This window comes from Camelus bactrianus, chromosome 21 (genome assembly GCF_048773025.1).
Source record: "Camelus bactrianus isolate YW-2024 breed Bactrian camel chromosome 21, ASM4877302v1, whole genome shotgun sequence".
In the NCBI taxonomy this organism is placed as follows: Eukaryota; Metazoa; Chordata; class Mammalia; order Artiodactyla; family Camelidae; genus Camelus; species Camelus bactrianus.
Window position 1 is genome coordinate 13,236,408 of NC_133559.1, and position 25,684 is coordinate 13,262,091.

The 25,684-nt window shown below is 44.7% G+C and overlaps 1 protein-coding gene across 7 annotated transcripts in view; it reads left to right on the forward strand.

Moving 5' to 3' along the window:
• DDR2 (discoidin domain receptor tyrosine kinase 2) overlaps positions 1 to 25,684 on the forward strand; it is a 133,557-nt gene that overhangs the window by 37,860 nt on the left and 70,013 nt on the right. For 2 of the 7 annotated variants that reach the window (XM_045515837.2, XM_045515839.2), the window contains exon 3: positions 25,165 to 25,243. The exons of 2 other annotated variants lie outside the window; for them this stretch is intronic. In XM_045515837.2, the coding sequence (XP_045371793.1) occupies positions 25,223 to 25,243 (21 nt within the window). In that variant the 5' untranslated portion in view covers positions 25,165 to 25,222. Of the gene's footprint in view, positions 1 to 8,436; positions 8,580 to 24,545; positions 24,842 to 25,164; positions 25,244 to 25,684 lie in introns of those variants that run through there. 3 more of the 7 variants (XM_045515838.2, XM_045515840.2, XM_010953778.3) reach the window with 3 other exon arrangements.

The window sequence follows — 25,684 nt, forward strand, 5'->3', positions numbered from 1 at the left end:
AGTGTCTTCACCTTTCTGGGATCTGCTTTCTAGCTTTTGTAACGTGGATTACTGCCACAGGCCGACAGCATTAGCTTGTTTCCTGTGTAGTGTGCTCAGTCTTGACACAGGAAAAGGTTTCCAGTGACTGAGGGTAAAATCTCATCTAGTCTTTAACTGCAGTTTGGTTGACTGATCTATGTGATTTATAATTGTGAATTGATTGAGTTTTACTATCTGTTTTTCTTCTATGCTGGGTTCCCAGGTCCTCTCCTCTTTGTGGTGACAGGAGTCATTTACCAGATCATTTTCTCCTTCTATTTTCATTATTTAAGCTGCTCAATCCAGCCCAGATCCTAGGAGACCCAGCATAGATGGTGGGGGTGGTAGGAGAGTACACGTTCCCAGTGCGGGGATGTTCGCAGCTGGAGGGAGCCATGGGTTCTGCGAAAAACACCACTCCTCTGCCCGGAGTCATCTTATTAGCTGCTTCATTTCAAGGGAGGAAGGTTAATTTTGGGTCCCCCTTGGAACATGGAGGGGACTCTTGCCAAATCCAGGATCACCTTGAGCTGTAACCTCATGAGGCCCCTGGATGGGTCTGTGTGTCTGCTTTGGACCAGACCCAGGGTGCTGCCCTGTGTCCTATCCCCAGTGAGGGTGCAGGGTGGGGGTCAGTGTTTATCTTGGTGGGCCTCACTTGAACTGGACACTGCTGTTTTGTTGGTTCAGGCTGAAGTATATTTCTTTTTTTAATTGCCCCGGCACTCTCCCCAGGCGCTTAGTCTGCCAATGCTGTTGGCCCCTGCTGCTCTGATCCCCTGGGATCATGAGGAGAGCACTGTTTCTCCCTGCTGGCCCCAGTCTAGCAGCAGCCAATCATGGCTGGCATGCATGGCTACAAGTACTGTTAGGTCAAAGGTCTAGCCAGTGAACTAGAACTTCAGTTCTCTCCCTAGTTGGGCTGAAGCTCCTGAGCAGGACCTGTTGGGATATGTACAACCTGTGCCAAACAACTCCTGGGGCAAGAACTGGGCAGCCTGCTTGCTGTCGAGCTCAGGTTGTGAAGCACAGTAGGTACAATTAAGCATACTGGAGCCAGGCTGGGTTCAAATGCCACCTCCACTGCTACCTGGATGCATTAATGTAGGCAAACATGTCTCAGTTTCCTAATCTGTAAAACGGGTATATTTTGAAGGTTCTGAGGCTATTGTGTTGAGGATTGAGTGAACTAATACATTAGATTGAAACACATGTGACTGCTGGTATTTTAACTGTTTTAAACCTATGAACATAACAAGGATTAGTAGAGTGTTTTAAAAACATGACAACTATGTGCTGTCTAAGAAACTCACTTTAAATACAATGATGCAGGCATGTTGAAAGACAAAGGATGAGGAAAGCTATATTATGCAAATATTTACCAAAAGAAAGCAGAAGTGGCTATATTAATAGATGTGAAAATCCTCAACAAAATATCAGCAAATAAAATACAACATTGTATTTATACATTCTTTTTAAAGAATTGTACACTGCGACCAAGAGGGACTTATTCCAGCTGGGCAAAGGTAGTTCAATACAAAAAATCACATGATACGTTACTTGATGTAGAAAGCTCATTTGACAACATCCAACACCCATTCATGATAAAAACTCTCAGCAAATTAGGAATAAGAGGAATTGCCTCACTTGATAAGAGTATCTATTGAAAAGTCTATAGCAAACCGTGTACTTAATAATGAAAGACTGAGTACTTTCTCCCTAAGACTGGAATGAAGGCAGGGATGTCTGTCTTGATACTTTTATTCAACATAGTACTGGAAGTTCTAGCCATTGCAAAAAAGTAATAAAGACATGTAGGTTGGGAAGGGAGAAATAAAACTACATTTAAAGATGACATGATTGCTTACTTATAAAATCCCAAGAAATCTATCAAAATCCCTTTCTTGGAGCCAATAGAGGGATTCAGAAAACTCACAGGATACAAACTCACCAAGCTCATAAGATAAAAAAAAAAATCAGTTGTATTTCCATATACTAGCAACAAACATGGATACCAAAATAAAAAAAAAAGACATTTATAATCACTAAAAAATTCTTAAGTATAAATTTAATAAAACATGCACAGAACTTGTTTGCTGAAAATTATAAAACCTGAGGAAAGAAATCAAAAGTCCTAAATAAATGGAGAAACATACTATGTTCATGGATTGGAAAACTCAATATAGTAAAGATGCCAATTCTGCCCAAATGGATATATGGGCTTATCACAACTCCTTTCAAAATATTAGCATTTTTAATGAATCCAGAGCATATTATTCTAAAATGTAGATGGAAAGGGCAAATAATTATAATAACTAGAGCAATTTTGAAAAAGAAGAATAGAGTGGGAGGAATCAGTCTACCCTATTTGAAGACTTAAGTGGCTGCAGTAATCAAGACTGTGTGGCACTGGCAGAAGAATAGACACACAGATCAAAGAAACACAATAGAGAATCCAGAAATAGACCCCCCCCCCAACATGCCTCTGTGTGGCTTTATTTTGCAAAAGAGCTCTAGACCCAGAGTCAGGAGGCCCATGTTCGGGTCCCAGGACTACTAGTCACTTGCTGTGTGGCCTTGGAAGAGTGGCTTCTTCCAGTTCTAAAAGTCTTTGAGGCTTTGGCTCTGAATCACTTAATTTTTTCTGGCTCAGTTTCCTCTCCTATTTAAAGGGGACATCCCGTCCTCTCTTTCTTCCAACCTTCTGTTTGACAAGCGATGACAAAATACCTTTCTCTTTGACGTATCAAGAATTCTACAAGCCAGAAGAGTTGCTACATTGATTGAGTTCATAGGAAACCTCAGCACCGTCAGAACTTGACTCTGTGCCCCCAAAGTTAAATGCCAAGGGCTTTATTATAATTTGTTAATTTGGTTTCTTTCTTCCTAACACTATCATTTCCTCATTTGGACTCCTTAAGGAGCACGAGGAGTGGGACTCACTTTTGTGGAGCTGTTTTTGGAGTTCTTCAAGGTTCAAAGTTCTGGGCTTGGCTATGTGAACCTCTGGGAATGTCTGTCAATAAGAGATTAAGAGAGGTTCGAAGACAGAGGCTCTGTTTCCCGGTAGAATACTTCTGCTTGTGTGGGCAGAAAGATCTGGAAATAATTCAGCCAACCAACAGCTAACCACCCAAAGAGGATTATATGTAGATTCACGTTGTGTGGGTCCTGGGAGCTTTGAAAGCCACATACTTGGAACACACGCACACGCGCGCATGCACACACACATACACACACAGAACAATAGCACCCTTAGCACCAAGGCCACCTTATGTATTTACTACCATAAATAGTCCTGGTTAAAACCAAGTAGGAAAATTTAAAATATACAGATGCTGATAACACCCAGACTTTAACTGGGGCACAAGAACTTTTCTTTCTCAAGCTCGTGAGGCAGGACAGCACAGTGATTAGAAGGATGAATTCTAGACGCAGACTGTCTGGGTTGAAATCAGCATCTCATCATTTATTAGCCATGCTTTTAGGTATCTATTAGTTAACTACTTTGTGTCTGGTTTGCTCTTCTGTATAACTGGAATAATACCTCTCTCATTAGATTGCTGTGAGGATTTGAAGAAATAATTTATGCTGAGCTTTTATGCATGAAACACACTTAGAACAGAGTGAAACAGAAATAATTGTATTCTTCTACATAACATATGAATGGAGTGGGACAGCTGGGGCCCCATTGCCTTAAAATAATTTCTCCATCTATCTTGTCATGGTACTGTTGCCACAAGACTCCTACACCATTATTGATCTGAGTCACTAGGTACAAAAATTTTTTCGAGGAGGGTCAGCAGAGTAGTTGCTAAACTAGCTTATTAGACTGGTGGGTTAGTGACCGGGGTCTAATCTCAGGGCTCCTGTTAACAAGGTTTGTACTTGTAGACAAGTCAGTTGGAGTCCCTGAACCTCATTCTAACCTGTACACCGAAGAGGCTCAACTATACGATCACTGATGTCCTTTCCAGCTCTAGTAGCTGAAGAGATAGGTGCTCCGTAGATGAAGAGAATTTTTTTTCCCCCCATGGAGGCTTAAGAATAGCTGCTTATTCATTAAGTACTTTTTAATGCAGCTGCTACTTTTCTAGCCCTTTGACCCATTTAACCCTTGTAGCAATCCTATAAAGAAGGCTTCATCCTTATCCCCATTTTATAGAAATGGAAACTGAAGCAGAGAGAGCGTAAATGATTTGCCCAAGGTCACATGTCTACCAAGTGGCAGAACTGGGATCACGTCCAGATGATGCAGAGTGCACATACTAGGCATTTCATTCAGTACCAGACAATGCTGGGCAGATAGTAACTAACAAGAGGAACCGTTTCCTCTTCATCACGGACCTGTGAGAGCACCTGGAGCTTCTGGGAGGCCCTCCGTAAACACTTAGCGTTCTTGTTGTTGACGATGATGACACAGCTGTGTTGGGCTCAGGTGACTTCAGCCTCCTGGCCATGTGTCAGAAGCTGACTGTGTTAAGCTTCATTTTCTTTTGTGGATGTTATCCACACAAGCCGATCTGGTCGGCTGGTCAGGGGCACAGGAGGACTCCTGACAGGGTGAAAAGTAGGACAGTCTGGCGCGAGGAGAAGACAAGGAGGCTGCCAGGCTTTGGGCTGCTCCGTTCTCTCCTCTGCCCGCCACTGTCTTTGTTTCACGTCCGCCAAAGTGGCACTGCGTGTTCCTAACACGTCCCTCGAAGGTTCCCTGGGTGTGGTAGAAGGAAGAGGAGGCAACGCACTACCTGCATGAGAAATATGGCAAGGGTTTGCTTTTTCCTGCGTGCCCAGTAGCCTCATCTCAAGCCTAAGAGCAAGTGTGGCCAGCATGGCTATAAAGTGGCACCGCTCCTTGGCTTGCTTTCCCTAGCCTCTGTAAGCTCGCTGCTGCTATTAGACTCTCCCTCGCGATGTTGAGAACTCACTTATTTCCAGAAGTGACCATGGTAGATGAGTAATGTTGCTTTGTTTTGAGCGCTTTTTATTTTTTTAGATTTTGTTTTATTTTTTTAGTTCTGTACATTGTTGAAAGGATGTAATCTTTAGAGGCGTTTTCCCAGCTGTCCTAGGAAAAGAGTTCTGATCTTGGAGCCAGTGTCCTTGGGTATTCCAGTCTCAGTTTTGGTTTTAACTGACTGTGCACTCTTATGACCCAGATTTCTGATGGGGAGGGAGGAAATGCCTGAGGCACTGAACCAGAGGTGATACTGCCTGGGTCAGATTGGAGACAGGGAAGAGGTTGAATTCTAAGACCTTGATCTCATCGATTCTGGCCCTAATGTAGTTACTAACCTGATCCCACAATGAATAATGAGTATTTAGGGTACACATGCCCAGCATTAATGGGGTACCTGGGTGGATGATTTTTATGGGTCCCCTTTTATATGTTGGTAGGACCAGAGAAATGAGACATGATGTAGGTGGGCATCTGGCATTTTCACTCGTAGCTTTTTGAAACTGCAACTCAATCTACTAAAAGTTTCCAGGCCGACTCAGGGCAAAGGTGATTGTTTTGGAAAATGTGAATGAGATTGGTCGGGCAACTCCAGGGTTATGCAAGCGAAGGGATGGAAGCAGTTGAAAGAACTTTTGCTTTGGACACTCTTCGAAGGGACTTTTACCAGGGGGAATACTTGAGCACGGGTTAAGACTGAAACAAGTGAGACCAACATGTTTCTCCAGTCAAGTGCCAGCACACACAAGTGGACACGGTCCCTTGTTCTGTGCAGCGTGAGACTTCTCCTCTGTCTCCTTTCCTTTGCACGGATGCCGTGACCACCCAGTGCTGACGGTGTGCTAATCAAAGACTCACAGCTAGTCTGTCTATAGAGCTTACCATTGGTAAGATACCTTCTACGTGTTTTAGGAATTACCTTGTAGTCTCATGGAAGCCATGTGTGATAGATAGAATTGTTATAGTTTACTAATAAGGCAACTGAGGCACAGAGAGGTTAAGTATCTCCCCCAAGGTGAATAAGTGGTTCAGCCAAGATCTGAACTCAGGCAGCACCTGGCTCTAGAGTTTAGGCTTTTAAGCACAACACTGCGCCGTCTCCGTAACATCTACCAGGTTATGGAGTTCAAGCTCTGTCAGTTGAAAAGCATTTCTGCACCATCTGTATTAAACATCGGGGCTGTGTGTGGGTTATGGTTCTTTCTGTAAGGAAGGCTCTGCCATGACTCACAGGAGAGGGGTGTCCTGGGGAGTGTCAGTAGACAGGATAATCCAAAAGCTGTCCTGGGTTGAACTGACCGGTCAAGGCTGCCAGGACACTGGCTGGAGAAGGTCCAGGAAAGTACAAAGGGTGGAGAGGTAACTCAGCTCCTGGCGGGCCCCTCGGCACCTGCCAGTCCATGGCTCGGCTGGTTCCGGCTGTGGTGCTGGCTCTCCTCAGACTCTTGTCAATGGGTTGGTACGTTGGTAGCCTGGTTTCCTCTGGGATCCCCTTACCATGTTCTGCCAGGAAGGCACCCCCACTTCTGTCGTGTGCCCCAGTTCCTGAATTCAGTCTGGCCAACCGGACTGTGTTTCCGTCATCGTCATTGGCTTTGTGGATTATTCTGTGCATCTTTCTGGGCCGGTGTCAGGGCTGCCTGTGGGCTGGGCCCATGGCTCTGGTGCCAGTTGTAATGTGATCAACCATTGTAAAGATAACCAATGGCAAGACAGCAACACAACCTGTCATGGGGCTGAAGCCGTGGCAACCCATGTGCCATCACATGAATGTTTATTGGATGTGGTGGTGGCTGTACTTGGGGTGCCATCACAGTGCCAGTCACTGTTTTGTTTTCACCATGACCCCACGTGGTAGATGCAGTTATTAAACTCACTTCACGATTGTAGATGCAAAGGCACAGAGAGGGTGCATAACTTGGCCTGGGTCACACAGCAAACACATAGAGGAATTAGGATTTAAACCTAAGCAGTGAAGGCCCAGTTCCTGTGCTGCTGACCACCAGGCTACCCCTCCTCCCCTCTGCTAGGCTGTGTAGGGGATAAAGTGATGGGTAACACAGAACCTTCCTCCAAGGCTGTGTCCTTGGCCTCATTCATTTAGGTTTTTGGTAGCCTTTGGGTTTACTTTAAGTTGGTGAACTTCTGGAAAATGTCATTTATAAGTAACGCCTCAAGGTTTTGTCTCAGGCTAATTTTCGAAAAGGTTTACCAAGAACACAGATGACAATACTGAGCCATGAGGGACCAAGATCATTTAGTCCCACCTTATCATTTGTGATTAACAATAATGGCCACTGAATACTGAGCACATCCTGTGAGCTGGGCCCTTTCTAAACACTTCATACGGGTTTCCTCACCTTCTGCTGCTCTCTGGGAGTGGACTGTGATTATCCCCATTTTACAGAAGAGGAAATTGAGGTTCAAGGATGTTATATAAACTGCTCATGTCACACAGCTAGTAAGTGGTAGGGCTGGCATAGGAACCCAGGCAGCCTGGCTTCAAAGTCCATGTTTTTAATTAACTGCCACTTGAGGGTGGAAGGATCACTGGGGTTAGGACAGTCCTTCCGGCTCTGCCAAATGTCAGCATGTGTGCTGCTGGCCACGTCTCCCCCTCTCTCCAGTTCTCCTGAATTCGTTAAACAAGTCTATAGCACACCTACTGTGTGCCAGGCTTTGTTAGTACTGGGCACATATTGGTGAATAAGACAGACTTGGTCCATGTGCTCGTAGAATTTCCAGTTGAATTTTCAGTTTCCTCACCTGTAAAAGATAAGAATTAAAATATATTAAAAACATTTCTCATCCTTTTGAAAACCCATGCGTCTTCTTATAAACAATAAAACATTATGCCTTCCCTAATGGTCTTTGAAATTTCCAAGTAAGTGAGTTACCATGACTAAAAATAAATTAAAGCTATGATAATATTGAGTAATTTTTGTTTTGAATCACACAGGCCTTCATCCCTACCCCTAGGGATATTCGGATACCCTGGGCCCCCAGCGCTGGGCATTCTTTCAGGGAAGAATCATTGGGATGGTATTCTCGCTCCAACAACAAAGGGATCTAGAGTTGAATTTTCAATTGCTTTGAAATGCTGGGGTTGTGTCTATTTAATTTGTGTTCATTCTTTCACCAGGCTTTGGCCCTTGGGTGTATGTGGCAAATAAACTTTACTCATTCCTTTTACTGAAAACCCTTTCCCCCACCAGGGCATTGTTGTGAGTCACAAGCTCTCTCACCATCTGACATTTCCCCATCCTGTTTATGGAGGGAACACCAAGGGACAGGCCCACGTGTCTGACACACAGGCCCACAGGCTCCTCCCCCTTCAGCGGCCCTTGGGTTAGATGAAGCTTTTGGCTCCAGGGCATGTCTGGTCTGGGCGGTTTGTGCTTTGAGATTTGCATGGGAAACGATGCTTCACAGACCTCTTAGGAACACCAACTGGCTTATAAGTGCCTCCTGAGAACTGGGCCCTGCAGAGATTAGTTTCTTTAACTCAGTGCCTCTCATTTGCTAATCTATTACCCATGCTGTCCTCTGACCACTACAGGGACTCACATATAAACGCTCAGGGATGATGTCTCCACGCAGGGTAAGTGAGCACAATGTGCATGCTGGTTGTACTGAAGTCGCAGAGAGCAGGATAATTTTTAAAACATTTAAAAAAAAATTTTGACAAGGACATGAGATATATCCTCTGAACAAATTTTACAGTATGTTATGCTGTGTAAAGTATGCAGTACTTTTTTTTGACTGTAGGTACAATGTTGGTCAGCAGATCTCTAGGATGTAATCCTCTTATGTAACTGAAACTTTATGCCTGTTGATGAGTAACTCCCAATTTCTCTTTCCTTCCCAGCCCCTGATAACCATAATTCAAGTTATTTTTTCTTTTTAAGTATAGTCAGTTCACAATGTTGTGTCAATTTCTGGCATACAGCATAATAGTTCAGTCATACACACACATACATATATTCCTTTTCATGTTCTTTTTCATTATAGGTTACTATGAGATATTGAATATAGTTCCCTGTGCTATACAGTAGAAACTTGTTGTGTATCTATTTTATATATAGTAGTTAGTATCTGCAAATCTTGAACTCCCAATTTATCCCTTCCCACCCACTTCCTGCCTTGTAACCGTAAGTTTGTTTTCTGTCTGTAAATTTCTTTCTGTTTTGTAAATACGTTAATTTGTCTTTTTTTTTTTTTAGATTCCACATATAAGTGATATCGTACAGTATTTTTCTTTCTCTTTCTGGCTTACTTCACTTAGAATGACGGTCTCTAGGTACATCCATGTTGCTGCAAATGGCATTATATCATTCTTTTTTATGGCTGAGTAGTATTCCATCATATAAATATACCACAACTTCTTTATCCAGTCATCTGTTGATGGACTTTTAGGTTCTTTCTATGTCTTGGCTATTGTAAATAGTGCTGCTGTGATCATTGTGGTACATATATCTTTTCATATTAGAGTTCTTTCTGGATATATACTGGAGTGGGATTGCTGGATCATATGGTAAGTTTATTTTTAGTTTTTTGAGGACTCTCCATACTATTTTCTGTAATAGCTGCACCAAACTACATTCCCACCAACAGTGTAGCATTTGTCGTTTGTGGACTTTTTAATAATGACCATTCTGACTGGTGTGACGTAATAGTAGTTTTGATTTGCATTTCTCTGATAATTAGCAATATTGAGCATTTTTTTATGTGCCTATTGGCCATTTTTATGGCTTCATTGGAGACACAATTCCAGTTTTTGATTTTATGATTTTGACTATTTTATATATCTCATATAAATGAAATCTTGTAGTACTTGTCTTTTTGTGTTTGGCTTATTTCACTTAGCATAATGTCCAATTATAATGAGAATTTATTTACCTGAGGTTCTAAAAGCAGTGATAGATGTTGTGAAAAAGATGCAGTTTAATTCAGTAAACGTTAGTGTGGGCACTATGTTCATGACAAGCATATAGAGATGAATGAGACCAGTGCCCAGTGACTTGCTGGCAAATGACTAACAGGAGGCTCTGTAGGGGAGGGAGGAGCCCTGTTGTGTAGCATTTGCTGATTTCCACAATGTAAAAATACTCTGGCTGATTTAAAATACCATAGTTGGTTTTAAGCTACCAACATGATGTCAACCAGCTTGCAGAATTCTTGAAAATTTAATAGTCAGCTCTCACGAGCCTATATGAGCTGATCCTGCACTCTGTTGCCAATGTATGCTTTCAAGAGGTTGTCAGTTTAGACTGGAACATAGATAATTTGTGAAGCAATATGATGAGAGCAGAGATAGATGTATGTACAAGGCAGAAAGGTGTCATGGGAGACAGTGATTAAATTCTGTGATGGGCACATCCCCTGAGCTGCAGGGGCAGGAAAGATGTGGAACGAAGGCCTATAGATAGGTGGAGACAGGGACCTTAAAGCATCCCCATTGTCTTCAGGTCAGAAGGAATCACCTTGGCCAATCTTAAGGTCCCTCTCAGTCTGATGTCACCATTCATGGCTAACCTTTGGTCTGACTCTTGGGAACACATCTTTGCCCTGGCTCACACTATTGTCCCCCTTTGCAAAACCTTTCCCCTTCATCTCCATTTCCCTACTTTCCTCATCCCCCTTCATGAACTCTTCCAAATCATGGAAAGCACGAACCATAAAGAAAAGATTGATAAAGTGAATTACATCAAAGTTAAGAATTGATGTTCATCAAAAGTCCCCATTTAAAAACTAAAAGGCAAACAAGAGAGTCAGGGAAAATACTTGCAGCACTTATAACCGACTAAGGGCTTGCATTCAGAACACATCAGTAAGTCACAAGTCACTAAGACGAAGACAGAAAAAGGGAGAGACTTGAACAGGAACTTCACAAGAGTGGCTATCCAAATGGAATAAATGAGAAGAGGCTTACCTTCACTAGTGGTTGGGGAGGTGTGATACCACCACACACCCACCAAACTGGCTAAAATTAAATAGACTACCAAGTATTGTTGAAGATTTAGAGCAATGGAAAATAACGTGTGTTGCAGGTGAGAGCTGAAATCGATACAATCATTTTGAAAACTTTTGAAACTAGCTATTGAAATTGAACATACACATACTCTATGACTCAGCAATCATTCCCCTAGATACATATCCCAACCCCTCCCCCAAATACATATGTACTGGAAGTTCAAAGTTATGTACTGGAATGTTCAAAACAGCATCCGTGGTAATGGCTCCAAATTGGAAACACCCAGATGTGTATCAACAATAGGGCATGAGCTATGGACCATTCATAAATTGGCATCCCATTTATGAATGAAAGAGAAGGAAGTGTTCCTCCATATTACACATGGATGAATCTTACAAATCTAATATTAAGTGAAAAGGGTCAGACACAAAGAATACAAATGAAATTATTCCATTTATATGTATTTCAAGAATAGGGTAAAACTATTGATGGGGTTGGAAGTCAGTTTACTGGTTACTTTTGGGGAGGAACAAGGGGGTTAGTGACTGAGAGGGTCACACTGGGGGCTCTGATGAGGTTCCTTTTCTTGCCCTGTGTGCTGGTAACAGGGTATATTGATTTTGTTATAATTCGCTGAACTCTACATGTATGACTTGTGTACCTTTCTGTATGTCTTATATTTTCATTGATTATAATTTTGAAAACTGTAGGAGCTTCTGAATCAAAGTGTTAGCATTAGAAGCGAATGTGTGTTCTCCTAGACCATTTTTGTGTGTTCTCTTTCAGCGTTTCCTATCTTTGTGAATTTAATCATTAAACCTTAAAAGATATGTTGAGAGTGACCATGTGCCAGGAACTATTTTAGATACTGAGGATAAACAGGGAACAAAATAGAAAACATTGCTGCTCTCATGGAATTCACATTTTCATGGGACAGGAAGGCAGTTGAACAAACAAATATACAAAATATCAAATGATGATGAGTGCTCTGAAGTAATATTAGGGGGTAAAAAGATAGAGACGATGGAGCTGGGGTGAGGACTTGGGTACTGTTTAGGTTTTACGTAGAGTGAAGAAGACTCTTCAGTAAGGCAGTGTTGGAGCAGAACCTGAATGAGTGACACATGAGCCTAGGAGATCTACGGGTGAAGAGTAATCCAGGCAGAGAAAACAGTAAGTGCAAAGGCCCGGTGTTAGGACCCCCTCCCCGCCAGCCTGCCCAAGCTGGAAACTGAGGCCTCACTCTTGGCTTTCCTCTCTCTCTTCTTTACCCTTTTATTCAAAACAAACCACCAATCCATTTAATTCCATACCTAAATATCTCTTAATTTTTCCACTTTCTCTCCATCCTCCCTGTTCTTGCCTATTTGGGCAACCGTTTCTTAACTCTGCCTTCCCGTGTCCCTTTTTTTCTCTTTGGTCCTCTGATGGGATGCCCCTTGTGCTCAGAGTAAACACCCTCCAAGGCTCCTGCTTTCCTTTCTGGTCTCATTTCTTGCCGCTTGTGCCAGGCACTCCGTGCTCGAGTCAACAGCCAAACTGAGTCCATTTCCCAAGTTTCCCTCTGAGACTCTGGACTCTGGGCTTTTCTATATGAGGGTGCTTCTGCTGGCAACATTCTTTCCTCTCCCCACCTACTCATTTCAGGCTCCACACATCCTGTGGGTCTTGCTTAGATGTTGTTTATTCTGGGAAGCTTCTGCTGCCCCTTAGCTGTCAGCCAAATGTCCTCCCCAAGGGTCTCATAGCACCCTGTGTCTCCCCCTCACTGTAATTGCCTTTTATTTGTCTGACCCTCTCCATAAACTCTCAAACAGAAACATAAGTAACTGTTTCTGTTTTGTGTCCCAGTGCTGAAGGCAGTTTAGAAATTGCACAATAAATTCTAAATGAATGAATGCGTGTTGAACTGGATCCTTGTGATATGACAACAGTCTAGGAGTATTTTTATTAGTCACTGCTAGAAATCTTTTACAGTCAAAACAATATCCATTAAACTCACAAAAGCCAGAGCAGTTTCGTGTTTAAGTTCTTGTTCCTGGTAATTTTGTGTTCCATCATTTCTCAAACACGTAAATATTATCTTTCAAATTTTAGTGTTACCTTGTTTCACTCAGTCATAAGTAAAACATCAATTCAGAGAGCTCTGAGTCTATTTGTGAAAAAAATTCAAATACAGAGACCCAAATGTCTGGCTCTGGCTGTAGAGCAATATCCTTATTGTGACATTTCTAGAGTTGAGAATTTCTAGAAAAAAATTCCAAGTTGAACTTTATGAGTTTTGTCAAGTTTGGGGCATGGCAGGCAGACATTCTTTCTAATTGGTCACAGCCCCTTCCTATGGAGATGAAAGCTTTTCACATGATGGGAGAGTGGGAGAGACAAGAGAAAGAGCAGATAGAAACAGGGAAGGCAGCTCTTCTTACGCTGACCCTTCCTACTTAGGTGACAAGTGATGCTGCTGATCCCTGATGCATGAGAATTAGGAGAGAGTTGAGCAGGGACTGAAATGGAGATGGGAGCACGGTGCCAAAGTCTCTCAAGGTGACTTTTAAAAATTGTTTTAACAGAATTGTTTGGAGAATGACAAATATTTGCGCATCAGGCACACTCATGGCTACCATTTTTTGAGTGTTTGCTATATGCCAGGCTGTATAACTGCTTTAAGTAGAGAATCTTATTTAATTCTACTAACAGTTGTACTGAATCAATACGATTATATCCCCATCTTGCAGATAAGAAGGTAAGGCTCAGAGAGGTTGTGTGATTTGCCCTAACTTACACAGCAGGTCAATGGTCATGCCGAGCTATGAACCCTCCCTCTGGCTTGAATGTGCAAGATTGCTAATCACTAGGCTCTCTGGCCTCCCGTATCCAGAAACAAACCAACTAAAAGTCAGTCTAGAGCTAAATGCATCTCACTTTAGGTTATCTATTCCTGTGGATTATCCATGGTTATGCTCCACTACTGGTTAAAGGGAAGGAGAGAACTGACAGCAAACTCCATGCACATGTGGGCATCTGACCTACAGAAGACCCGGACACATCATCTTTTTCACCAAATAACACCTAAAAAGCTTCCCCAAGCAAGGAATCTTAGAAGAAGTTCTCTAATATGTGGATGGGGCAGGTGAGAGTATCTTCTTTGAGCAAAAAGCGTCCCTCCTCTTTGGGGAAACATTGATCCTGGAGAGAAGGAGAGGGAACAGCTGGCTGTCTTTCCCCAAGGCCGGCAGCCCCCTCTCTGGCCTCCGGGCTCAGCGCTCTGGCCGAGGGCGTGTTTGTTTGGCTGTGACTCTCTCCCTTCAGTTTCCCTCCCGGGGTGTCAGATTTCATGAGCTCCAGGGCCAGAGCCTGCCACAGAGCTCCAGGCTCCTGCCTGTTTCAGCCTGAGCCTCTGGCTTTAATCCCTGTCTCCTTGGCCAAAGCAGGGCGAGGGGTTGAAAAATGACACTGATTGGATTCATATTTGATGGGGGCGATTGCTGGACAAGCACCTCACCCATCCCCAGCCCAAAATGAAACTGACAGCTACACCCTCCTGTAGTTTGGAGCCCAAACCACCGCCTTATTAAGAGAGGCCCCCCCCCCCCCGCCCACACCCTGGCAGCTGGTCCCGCTCTTCCTGCTGGAATCAGAGGTGGGCCGCGGGCCTCACAGCCTTCTTCCCTGCCCTGCTCTCCGCCCCGCCACCGGTTTCCTCTGACGGAAAGCCCCCGCTTGTTTAACTGGCCTAGTCCTCTCCTTTAGTCTCCAGAATTCACTTCCGGATTTCTGGACCTTGAGTCCCTGTACTTCGCTGTCTAGAATCTCCATTTTCCTACTGAGATTTCCATAAGAGGCCCACCCAGAGCCCTTCCCTTGTGCCTCCACTCCTCCGTTGCTGAATCCCCCATTACCCTGCTGGGTGGCTAATGGGGTTGTTGCCGAAACTTGGCCTCCGTACCTCACCTATGGAATTGAGACTTGAGGTCAGAGTTTTGGATGAAGTAGAAAAGGCAGCTTTATTTCTTTGCCAGGCAAAGGAGCTCATGTCGGGCTAATGCCTCTAAGACTGTGAGCCTGCTGGGGAGAGAAGTTAGGGGGTTTTTTAGTAAGAGTTCAAGGGGCAGCACTGGTTTCCATGGAGATCATGTACAGGGTAACCACTTGTCTCAAAGTTAACCTTGTTTTTGTAGATGCAGCAGTCCCCCTTCTGCTGGGTCTGATGTTCACCTCTGGCTTTGGAATTCTTCTGCTATCCTTGTGCTTAGAATGAAGGTGCTTAGGAAAAGGGTCTGTGGAAAAGCGCTGTAGAGAAAAACTTGTGCTGTTTAAAGTCAGGTTGGTATATGCTTCTAGCGCTTTAGGCAGGCTGAGGCCTGAGACTTCTTGCCGTGGTGTTTGCACAGGCTGGGACCTGCACCTAGAACAACAGAATACAAAGAAAGCATAGGAGGCTAAAAAAATAGCTGCAGACCTGTGCAGTTGGGGGTGGGTTATGGACAACAAGATGCACGAAATGACAAACTGCTGTCTGTGAGGTGCTGGGAGCAAAGTGAGGGGGATGGGCAGATCACCCGAGACACCACCCACCCCCCAGCCCAATCCTGGTCAGCAAACGCTTGAGAAAAGCCATTTAAACTGTTATACAATTAAGCAGTTACAAATACCATACAGTTACTGATGACAATAGGGTCCTGCTCAGTTCCAGGGTCATGGGCACCATCTGAGGGGGAGAGCACAGTCAGGAAGAAATAACACAAATATAAGCAACTCTTCCCTGCTAATTTGTTTGTTGAACTTCATAGAATTCATGGATTAAGATTATTGGTTAGAGCATGTGTTTCTTAAGAGATGTAATTAGAGATGTTTTTTAAGAGGAACCAAGGACTATCTCCCAGAGCTGAACAGAGCAGCTCAGAGCCAAAGTGGTCTCCTGGGGAGGTCAGAGAACCCCTGACAAAGAGCAGTTGAAACCACAGACTCTTACCCAGTGGTTTGTTGAAGGCTGAAGTAGCCCAATAAGTTTATAACTACTGTAGCATTTGACATACTTGGAGAAATACACCCCAGAGGGAGACCGAATCTGACAACTTCGCATGCTAACCTGGACTGCTTTTTGTTAGGGCAAAGGAGGAGGTGGCTTTTGTTTATTTTTGGTATGTTTGTTTTTGCTGCCAAGGGGTTGTAATGTCATGATTATTTATTATTATATGTATGAGCCCTAGCCATGTGCTGGGGATAGTCAAAATGTATTCACTATGAAATGAGACAAACTCCAGTCATTTAAACAGCTCCAGTTGTAGATGTGAAGCCAAGCACTGTTTTAAGTATTAGAACATGATGGTCCTTTTGGGCAGTCCTGCTGTTAGCATCCCATGTTTTAAGTGAGGAGACTGAGGCATGAGCATTGCATAACTTGTGTGAAATCACACAGCTAGTACAGATCAGAGTTGAGATTTCAAGCCAGGCCATCTGGTTGCAGGGCCAGTGGCTCACCCATGGGGCTATCCTGCTGGTTATGATTGTAGAAGGAAGGGTTATAGCATGAGACAGGCTAAAAGTTATCCATTTTGAATCCTCAGACCCTAGACTTATTGATAGTAAAGATAGCAACTGCCAGTTAAATAAATCATCTCTGAAACCAAGAATAGAATCTACGAATCTGTTGGTGATGGAAGTTTGTAACATACCTCCTTGTCTACGTGCCTTGGAACTGTCTTCTCAGAGCACCTTGTAAAGTGAAATTGAACACTGGGAGAGCTGAGTGAGGGGGTAACTGAGAAGGTGAGAGAGTTGAGAAGGGAGAGAGATCAGACAGATGGCAAAGCTCAGTGGGGTACTGTGTCCAAGCAGAGCCATCCAGGGATTCAGTTCTCAGAAGCTGTCCAGGTAGACGCTCTGCTTACTGGGGGGAGTTAGTGCCTTGCTGTGTGCATGCTTGAGGCTGCTCAAAGCACAGGGAGCTATATTCAATATCTTATAATAACCTATAATGGAAAATAATCTGAAAAATGTATATATAACTGAATCACTTTGTTGTACACCTGAAACTAACACAATGTTGTAAATCAACTGTATTTCAATTTAAAAAAAATAAATTTTATTTTATTTTATTTTTTTAACACTTTATTGTGGTAAAAAAAACAAATTTTAAAGAAGGCATCAGGGGAGGCATGCATGGTCTGTGACTCATTCAAGGTGTCTAATCCTGCTGCCCATTTAAGCCTGCCCAGTACAAAGAATTTTATTTTTTAAATTTTGAATTAGTTAAATACAGAGCTGCTTAAGAGAGTACATGGTAAATATTTTTGTTTGGTAATTATTATTATAGTCATAGCAATTATAGAAATTGCTGTTTTTTTAAAACCTTTAAAAATTTTTAAAGTTTTATGTAATTTTTAAAGATTATTTTCCATTTACAGTTATTATAAAATATTGGCTATAATCCCTATTGGACAGGACATCCTTGAGCCACTCTTACACCCAACAGTTTGTGCTTCCTGTCTGACTTATTTCACTTAGCATGATGCCCTCCAAATCCATCTCTGTTGCAGCAAATGGCAAAATTTCATTCTTTTTTATGGCTGAGTAGTATCCCATTGTTGGTGTATACCACGTCTTCTTTATCCATTCACCTGTCAATGGACACTTGGAGAATTAATTTACTCTTCCTTCTCCTTTATTTTCACTCTAGATATGCTGTGGTGATTACTTTTCAGAGGAGAAGGAAGAGTAGTACCTAACTCAAGCTGGGTTGAGATCCAGCCCTGTGATGAGTGTCCGGTTGTCCTCTTCCCACCTCTCCTCTGACTCCTGCTGTGTGGACACAGCTTAGGCATCTTCAGGGCCTGGAGAAGGTTGTGGTGAAGAATGTTCCCACCAGCATAAGCTGACTGCTGGGAGGCTCTTAGGCACCTTGCAATGCACGGCTCTCCTTTTGAACTACGAGGGGGGTCTAGGAGGCTGTTTAGAGGGTTCCTCCCTAATTGTTCCTGTTGGTTTTTTTGAAGTGCTTCTCCCACCAGTCATGACCTCTTAAGAATGTGCTTTATTCCTGAAGTCCTGTTCTGGGGGTTTCAGAGGAAAAGGAGGAGAGATTTGTAGGTTTTTCCAAGCCTGAAACTGCTCTGTTTGATTCAGAGGATGAGGAGCTTTTAATCTGTGACCCTTTCGGTTTTCTGGGGGGGCTCTGTGAGGATATTTTCTGGGGTTCTCCATACCCTTATTTAACAGAATTATCTGCAACAGGATGTTTCCTTGGCAGGGAATACAGGAGAAGGCTAGTGTAGACGGCTAACTTGTGTCAGGGCACCCTGATGCCTAGGAACATGGCAAGAGGCCAAGGGAATTTTGAAAACGAACAAGAGGCATTTGGACTTCTCAATGTCTTCTCAAGAACTGTTCACTGGATTGAACTGACACTTTTCTCATTGGTGTTATAATTCTAAACCCTTGCCTTGCTAGGCCGTGAAGACTTGGTGATTACCTTCATCACATCTACGTTGGCTCCACTCACATCCATTCATATGCCATCGTTTCAATTCTGCTTTAACTCTGGACCCTTCCCCAGTGTCACTTGCTTGAGAAATAGTGTTTACCCAGCCCCACACTGTGAAAAACTGTCGTATTTGCTCTGACTTGGGAGTGTTTACTTTTATGGGCATTGGCTTTGCAGAGTATGGGATGTTGTTGGAAAACAGTTTGAGGCTGAATGTGGTTTTGTGATCTGGTTCCTACAAACTGTCAGGCTGATGGCTGGGTCCTGGATGCCATGCTCTATGTGGTATTTGATTCATTCCGAGCCTGAGAAAATAAATGCAAAATGTAGAGCATCTTCAATGTATTCAACTTCTCTTAAGTTTTTAAAAATTTCATTTTCTCTAAGAATCACTCATTATTTCTACAACTGCCACCAATTTTACCTAAGTAGAAACCCAGTTTTAGTTTCATAACACTATGCAAAATTCTATGGTAAAATTCTTAAATACGAATACCAAGAGTTTTGGTTTTGCAGAGAGTTTAGCTAACACTCAGAAAGATCTCTTCCTCCTAATTAGCTTATCTTCTCTCTGTGGTCTGTTATGTCAACTGGTATCCAGCTCAGTTAGTCAGGAAAGCGACCTCCCACACACGCCCTGAGTATAGTCATAAGCATTTTCAAACAGGTACTGTTACTCATGAGACAGCTTCTTTAAACTGCCGTGGGCACACACAGGTGGCATCCAGCATGTTTGCAGTGACCGTAAACTTTGCTCTGAGCCTGTCTCTCACCACGTTTCTTGTTTCCAATATTGTAGGATTCAAACTTTCGGATTTGCTTTCCTGTTTTCAGCCTTAGATCACCCTTCACTTGATGTTCAGTAGCAATACCCTGGCTTCCACTGGGAGCATTATCTTCTGCCACTTTGGGCACATGTGCTGCTTCTTGTCAGCCCTGCATCCTGTACCCAGGCTGGGACCTCGTGGGTGCTACGCCTACTGGGCTATCGTGGACCCCACGGCCATGACCTAGATACGCCTGTATGCCACGTCCCTTGTCAGGGAGTCAGGTCCAGAACATCATGAATCTCATTTGAGTGCCATATTGAAGATGCACACCCAGGGGAATATTTTGTTCCCGGGCAGCCTGAGACTCTGGGACTCCAGGATGATAAGGGTAATGCTGAGCTTTCAGACTTTCTATCATATGATTTCAGCCTTGGGACCCCTTTGTCCTTGCAGATCTTCACATGAGAGGGAGAATTTGTGCAGAAGCATGAGCATGCTTGGGTTGGGTCATTCTTTTACTAAACATGTTTAGATGCATATTCTAACCAAAATTTTAGAAGCAGTGGCACCCCAGGACTCTAATATTGGGATCTGGGACTGTGACAGGCCATTGGAAGAGGTATTTTTGACATGAAACAGCTGTGAGGTGTTAGAGTCATTCGTCACTTACAGGGCGCTGTGGGGAACAGGACAGAGTCTGTGTTTTCAAATTGCTTATAGATATGGGGTAGAGACAGAAGAGGAAACTATGGACTGTGTAATTAAGCCAACTGTTTACCTCCCCATATTCCATCTTCTGTGTATGTTGTAGTGAAATGAAATAGGAGAAACACTGCGCAGTGTTGGCTTATCTTTCACTGGTATTCAAGACTCTGATAAATAATTCAGATTTGAGGCGATCAGGATATGAGAGGAGGAGCTGAAAAAACAAAGGTAATTTACCAATGTATGTTTGTAGATTAAAACACTTGAATAAGTAGGATTCTCCTGCATAGAGAAGGACTCTTGCCTACAGTTTCCTAAAAAAAAATGATTTTTCAGCTTCTACTTGAATATACACTCCCAATAATGGGGAGCTCATATCCTCACAAAGAAACACACCTCATCTTTGGATGGCACTAATTTTTAGGATTTTCCCCTTTATTTTTGGTTAAAAAAAACACCAAAACGTTCTTCCTCTCTGAAACGTCCTTAGTTTTGACTTGGCAGCTCTGTTGTGTGGTCTGGATCCTTCCACTTCAGGACCGTGTGTCATATGTATGAAGACCCCCCACCTCCTAGTAGAGTCTTCTTTTTTCCAGGGGAAACATTCCAAGGTCCTGCAATGAGTCCTCTTGCTTTCTCTGTGGAGAAACAGCTTCTCTTTTCTCCCCACTCGGTGTGGGTGAAGCAGCTTGAACCTGGAGATCCTGGAGATTCTGCCTCCTCGGACTTGCACAAAGCCCAGCATGCCCTCCCTGAGGAAGGTCTCCTTCCTCTTATTAGTCCCAGTTGTGCAATTTCAAATCCTTCTCTTGCTCCTCTTTGTCTTATTTTTTTCCCTCCCAGTGTTTTTATCACACAGGCATCATTGCGCATTGTGACTCACATTTCTTATCTTTACTTCTTTGCAATTACGGTCACTCTGCCTTTCTTCTTAGATGATTTCTTCCATTCTCCTTTGAAAAATTTTAACTTCTCCCACCAGCCGGTGCTATTTAGGTCCTTTTCGTTGTCCTCCAGTTTTAAAACCAGATTACATTTACAATCCGTAGAACCAGTCAGTTCAAAAACACCAAAAGCAGTGCAAAGTCTTAAATGCACTCTCTTCTTGCGTGGCTGTTGTCTACCCAACTAGACTCATATGTGTGACCCTGCGGATACATGACTGAAGTGCCCATCACTGCTGCTGTCTCTGAGCACGCAGTTTGTTGATCTGGGTTTAAGAGTGTTTGCGTCTGTCTATGTGCGGGTTCAATTTAACTCCCGTTTCAACCCCGTGCAACCCCGTGCTTCTCATTCTCCTCTCAATGGCCGTAGCACTTTTACTTTCTACCACAGAATTTAATTGTATAAACTTTGGTGCTGCTCACTGTCAAGAAGGAACAGAATATGAGAGAGGGCATGTCCTCGGCATTTCTCCCCTTCATTTTGCAGATTGTCTCTTAATCTGCTAAACCACTCAGCTTGCTAACTCCGTTGGCTTTAGTAGAGAAAAGGGCTTAACCTGTGGCATCTCTGACCTTGTGTGTGTGCGTGAGTGTGTGCATCTTTTCCTTTTTACCACCTAGCACCTGCAGTGTGTTTGGTGTTGGGGACTCAGCAGTGATCAGAGGGAGATGCTGTCTCTGCCTTCAGGGGATGTAAATTCAAGTGCAGGCCAGGCCGTGTGCTAGGAATCAGGCACTCCAGGCCCCGGTTTTTCTGTTTAATGGATTTTGCAATAGCTGCTTCCCCTCCACTCAATGCCGGCCTTCTCCAGAGTCTCTCTGACTTTCCCAAACCCAGTTATATCCTCTGTGAGCACGCGGGGGTCCCCACGGACTGGTGACACCACCCACCATTGGATCCTGTTGCTCGGTGCACATTCTTGTAGCTGCAGCTGAGCGGGATCCTGCAAGAAGGAGCTTGGCCCTGCACTTGACTCAGACCTTCCCCTTGCCTTTTAGAATGTCTGCCTGGCGTGGTCATTGAGAAACCTCAGCCTGAAAAGAACCTCAAGCTTCAGAAAGAGGCACCCAAGTGTGTTTGCTGTCAAACACAAATCATTGGCGAGTCTCCTTTTCACTTCCTTTTCTGGAGGAGGCACCACATATGAGGGTGTTCAGGGCATGGGGCTGGCATGGCATAGAAAGGGCACCTCCCTGTCCCTAACCCCAGAAGTGCCATGTTCCCTGATGACCAGGGTCCACCTTGGAGCAGCGGAGGCCCGCAGCCTGAGAGCATGAGGGGATGGGTGGGGGTGCTGGCTCTGCAGAACGTGCACGTGGGCCTTGTTCCCGACTGCGGAGGGTCGCTTGCGTGCATGCCCTTCACCCTAATTCAACACACGCCAATAACAAACGACTATCAGACAGGGCCTCTGAGCAGTCACAGACCGTTTCACAGAACACGAGTTTACCAGAGACTCTTCACGGTGAGCTTAGCTTTTTCTTCAAGGAGTGCACCCTGTTGGGGCTGCCAGGTTCCCCTGGGATTTGCCCTCTGGCTTTGGCGAAGCCCTGGGGAGAAAGTCCCCAGCTCCAGCCTCCTCCCTTCTGATAAATGCTTGCTGTTCTGCTCAGTGGCCGCCTCCCAGGACAGGGGGTGGGGGGTGGGGAACCAACCTCCTTTCTGTGAAGACCTTTGGCTGGACTTCTCTGTCTCTCCCAGGGGTGAGCAACTGCGGTTCCTGCAGCCTCAGGCTTGGCACCAGCTCATCTCTGGTGGATCCAGGACCTCGATCTCCCATCTCACTCCTGCTAGGGCCTCTGTGTCCCTGAGTGACCCCGCAGGATCCCTCTCCATCCGACTGACTCTTCACAGCCCCTGCCATCTGTGACTTTTGTTCTAGACACAAGCCTGAAAGGGGCTGTGCGGGCTTCTCTTGCCATCTCCGCTCCGGCCTCAGTCTGGTGGCACTCTCCTCTGTGGTCTGGACAAGGAACGGGGATGAACCTGGGCTGCCTGTTGTCTTTGTCTTGTGATATTTAAAGCAACCCAAGTGGCAGTGACTGTAATCCAGTATGTTCCTGGGCTGGAGGGAGGAGTGGAGCCCCACCTGGGTCGGGGGCAGTGCTGTGATGCTGCGGGAGCCTGGAAAGTGTTTGGAACTATGGCTGACAGAGTTTAGATGCCAGGGCTGAGAGGGGCCTCAGAGCTCCTCCATTCTCACTCACCCTCCCAGTCCCCCACCCCCAGTCTGAGCCCATCAGGGGAAGGGACCGCTCAGGTGACAGCGTGGTTAGTGGCAGCCCTGGGGCTAGAACTCAGGGCCGAGGTGGGTTTGCAGGTAGTGTGTGCAGCTTCTGCTTTCGCCCTCCTCATCTGGTCAAGATCCTTTTGAGGCCCTGAAGTTAATGTTGTACTTGTAATTTTATATTATGTTAATAAAATGGACCCAGTTCAGGCCTTTCTAGGGCACTGAGCTCCCTGTGTGTGTGAGTTCGCGTGTGAGGGGAGGGGGCAGATGTGAACACCGAGCTGTCCCAGTGCTGGGGTGCCAGACGCAGCTCGGAGGCCAGGCGCCTGAGAGGCCCCAGGTCAGTCAACAGGAACCAAGGGGCACGAGGTGGAGGCAGGTGGGGACCGTTTTATGTTTGGAAAATCCTGCCTTCACTTCGTCTTTACTCTCCTTCCTCTCCCTCATCGCGTGAAGGCATTCAATGTGGCATTCCCTCATGCTAATAATCTAGAAAGGATCCCAGGCTAGTGATGTCACACGGTGGGTGTTCTGTGGTCCCTTCTGCCCCTGGCAGGGCCGTGTCTTCTGTGACAGTGATTTCACTCAGCGTCCTCTCTGCTTCCTGGATGACGAGGGAGGGGGCCAGATAGCTCCAGGCTCTTTCCTCCCCCACCGCTTTGCCGAATTCTGGTTGTCAGTTTACAGATGAAAAGAGTGAGGAGAGCAAAGCGCTCTTCTAACAAAGGCAGGAGCAGAGCTGGCTGTGCAGGGAGGGTCGCCTCGGGTCACCAGGGGCACATACTGTGTGCTTAAACACCGACAGATTGGGCCAGTCTGGACTTTGGCTCAGCACCCAGCAGCTACATTTTGAGAAGCATGAGATCAGGACTCCCCGAGGAAAGCTGGGAGTGAGGAAGACATCAAAAAATCCTTGGGAATCAAGACAAAGCAGGGGGATGTTTGGTGTGGCGATGGTGTGTGAATGTGAGTGTGTCTGGGGGCCCCTTTCCTGCCAAAACCAAGCTCATTTCTGCATATTTGTTTGCTGAGTATTAAATACTCCAAAGATTGCTCTTGCTATTTGTTGAATCTGAAATGAAGATGACTCAGCAGAGAGGAAAACAAGCTTTGAATGCCCCGAGCGGCCCCTGAATGAAAGTCTGTGGTCCTAAAGCAAGTGGCTTTTCTTTTCCCCACCAAGCCCTGATCTCCAACACACACACCCGAGCACAAGGACCACGCACAGCTGTGCACGCGCTGCGCCTCGATTCCGCTCCAATTTGACCCAAGTGCCTTTATCTCGTAGTTCATTTCCCCGTCCCACTCCGGCAGCCTTTCCAGGGCCCCACCCTTTCCTGCAGGAAGGCTTGTCTGAGTTTAGGTGGAGGGGCCCTGGCTGCAGGCCACAGCTGGTTTTCCAGGAGGGCAGGCACTTCCTCTTTGGCCCTCATCACGGGCTCAGTGTGAAGATTCCTCAGGGAAATCTGAGACTTTTTACTCTTCCACAAAGTGGTAGTGGCCTCAGATTGTCTCTAGCTTTTGGACCTGGAAAGATGGATTGTCTGGGGAGAATGACCATCTGCCACATCAGGTGCCCTGTCTTGTATGCAAGCTGTATTCCTGAAAAGTTGGGTATAAACTGGATTTAGGTATACTGAATCATATTCTGAATTACTGGGAGGATTTGCTCCCAGAGGAACTCTGCAGTGGACCCTTTTATTAAGTGAAGACTTATTTTGTAATGTGGAGACTCACTCAGTGATTTATGAGTCTGGTAAGTAGATGGAACACTTCTGTATACTGAATGCTATTTTAAATGTACTGCGTGGAAACTTGTTATTCAAAGGTACCCAGCACTGAGGGCTTGTGCAAAGAATTATTCTGTAATGTGGATAAACATCTCATGATTTATGAGCTTAGCCAGTTCAGACATTTCTTAAAGTGGGATATCCTTCTTGATCTGCTTCAGAGCAAAAGATGGGTTTTGCTAATAATCAGAGTTGGGGGGAAAAATGAGAGCTCTACTGTGTGTCAGTTACAGTCACTTCAAAAGGGTTTGGGAGAAGCCGAGGTAACTCAAACTTTCCATTTTGTTAGGGCAGAGATCCTCAGGGCTGCCGGCTCTGCCTGCTTTCCATATTATCACTGAGTGGAAATGATGTGCTGTTTTTTCCAAGTAAGTGCAGTTAACGATCATAGCAACACTTACAAAAGTGTTTCTTTTTATATCTAAATGTATGTCACCTAAATCAATATCCATCTCTCTAGTTATCTATGATGTGTCTGTCTGTCTATCTATCATCCGTCTGTAACGCGTGTATTCAGCCCTACCATAAAAAAGAAATAGCCCCTGCGGTGGGGCTTGTGTTTTGGGGCACTGAATGCTGTTCCTCCACCAGGACAGAGAGCTTCACACCCCGAGATCTCTGGGTGTGTGAGCGAGGGGAGAGACCCGAACCTCCTGCTTACCCTTTCTCACTCAGCAGTTCGAAAGTCATTTCAGTGCTCAGTGCCCAAGGTTCCTGGCTCTACCCTCACTCTCTATCCTATTTGAGAGCTAGAGTAAACCTTGTTACTGGGGAAATGGTCTGACTTTTCCCCTCAGCTTTATTAAGAT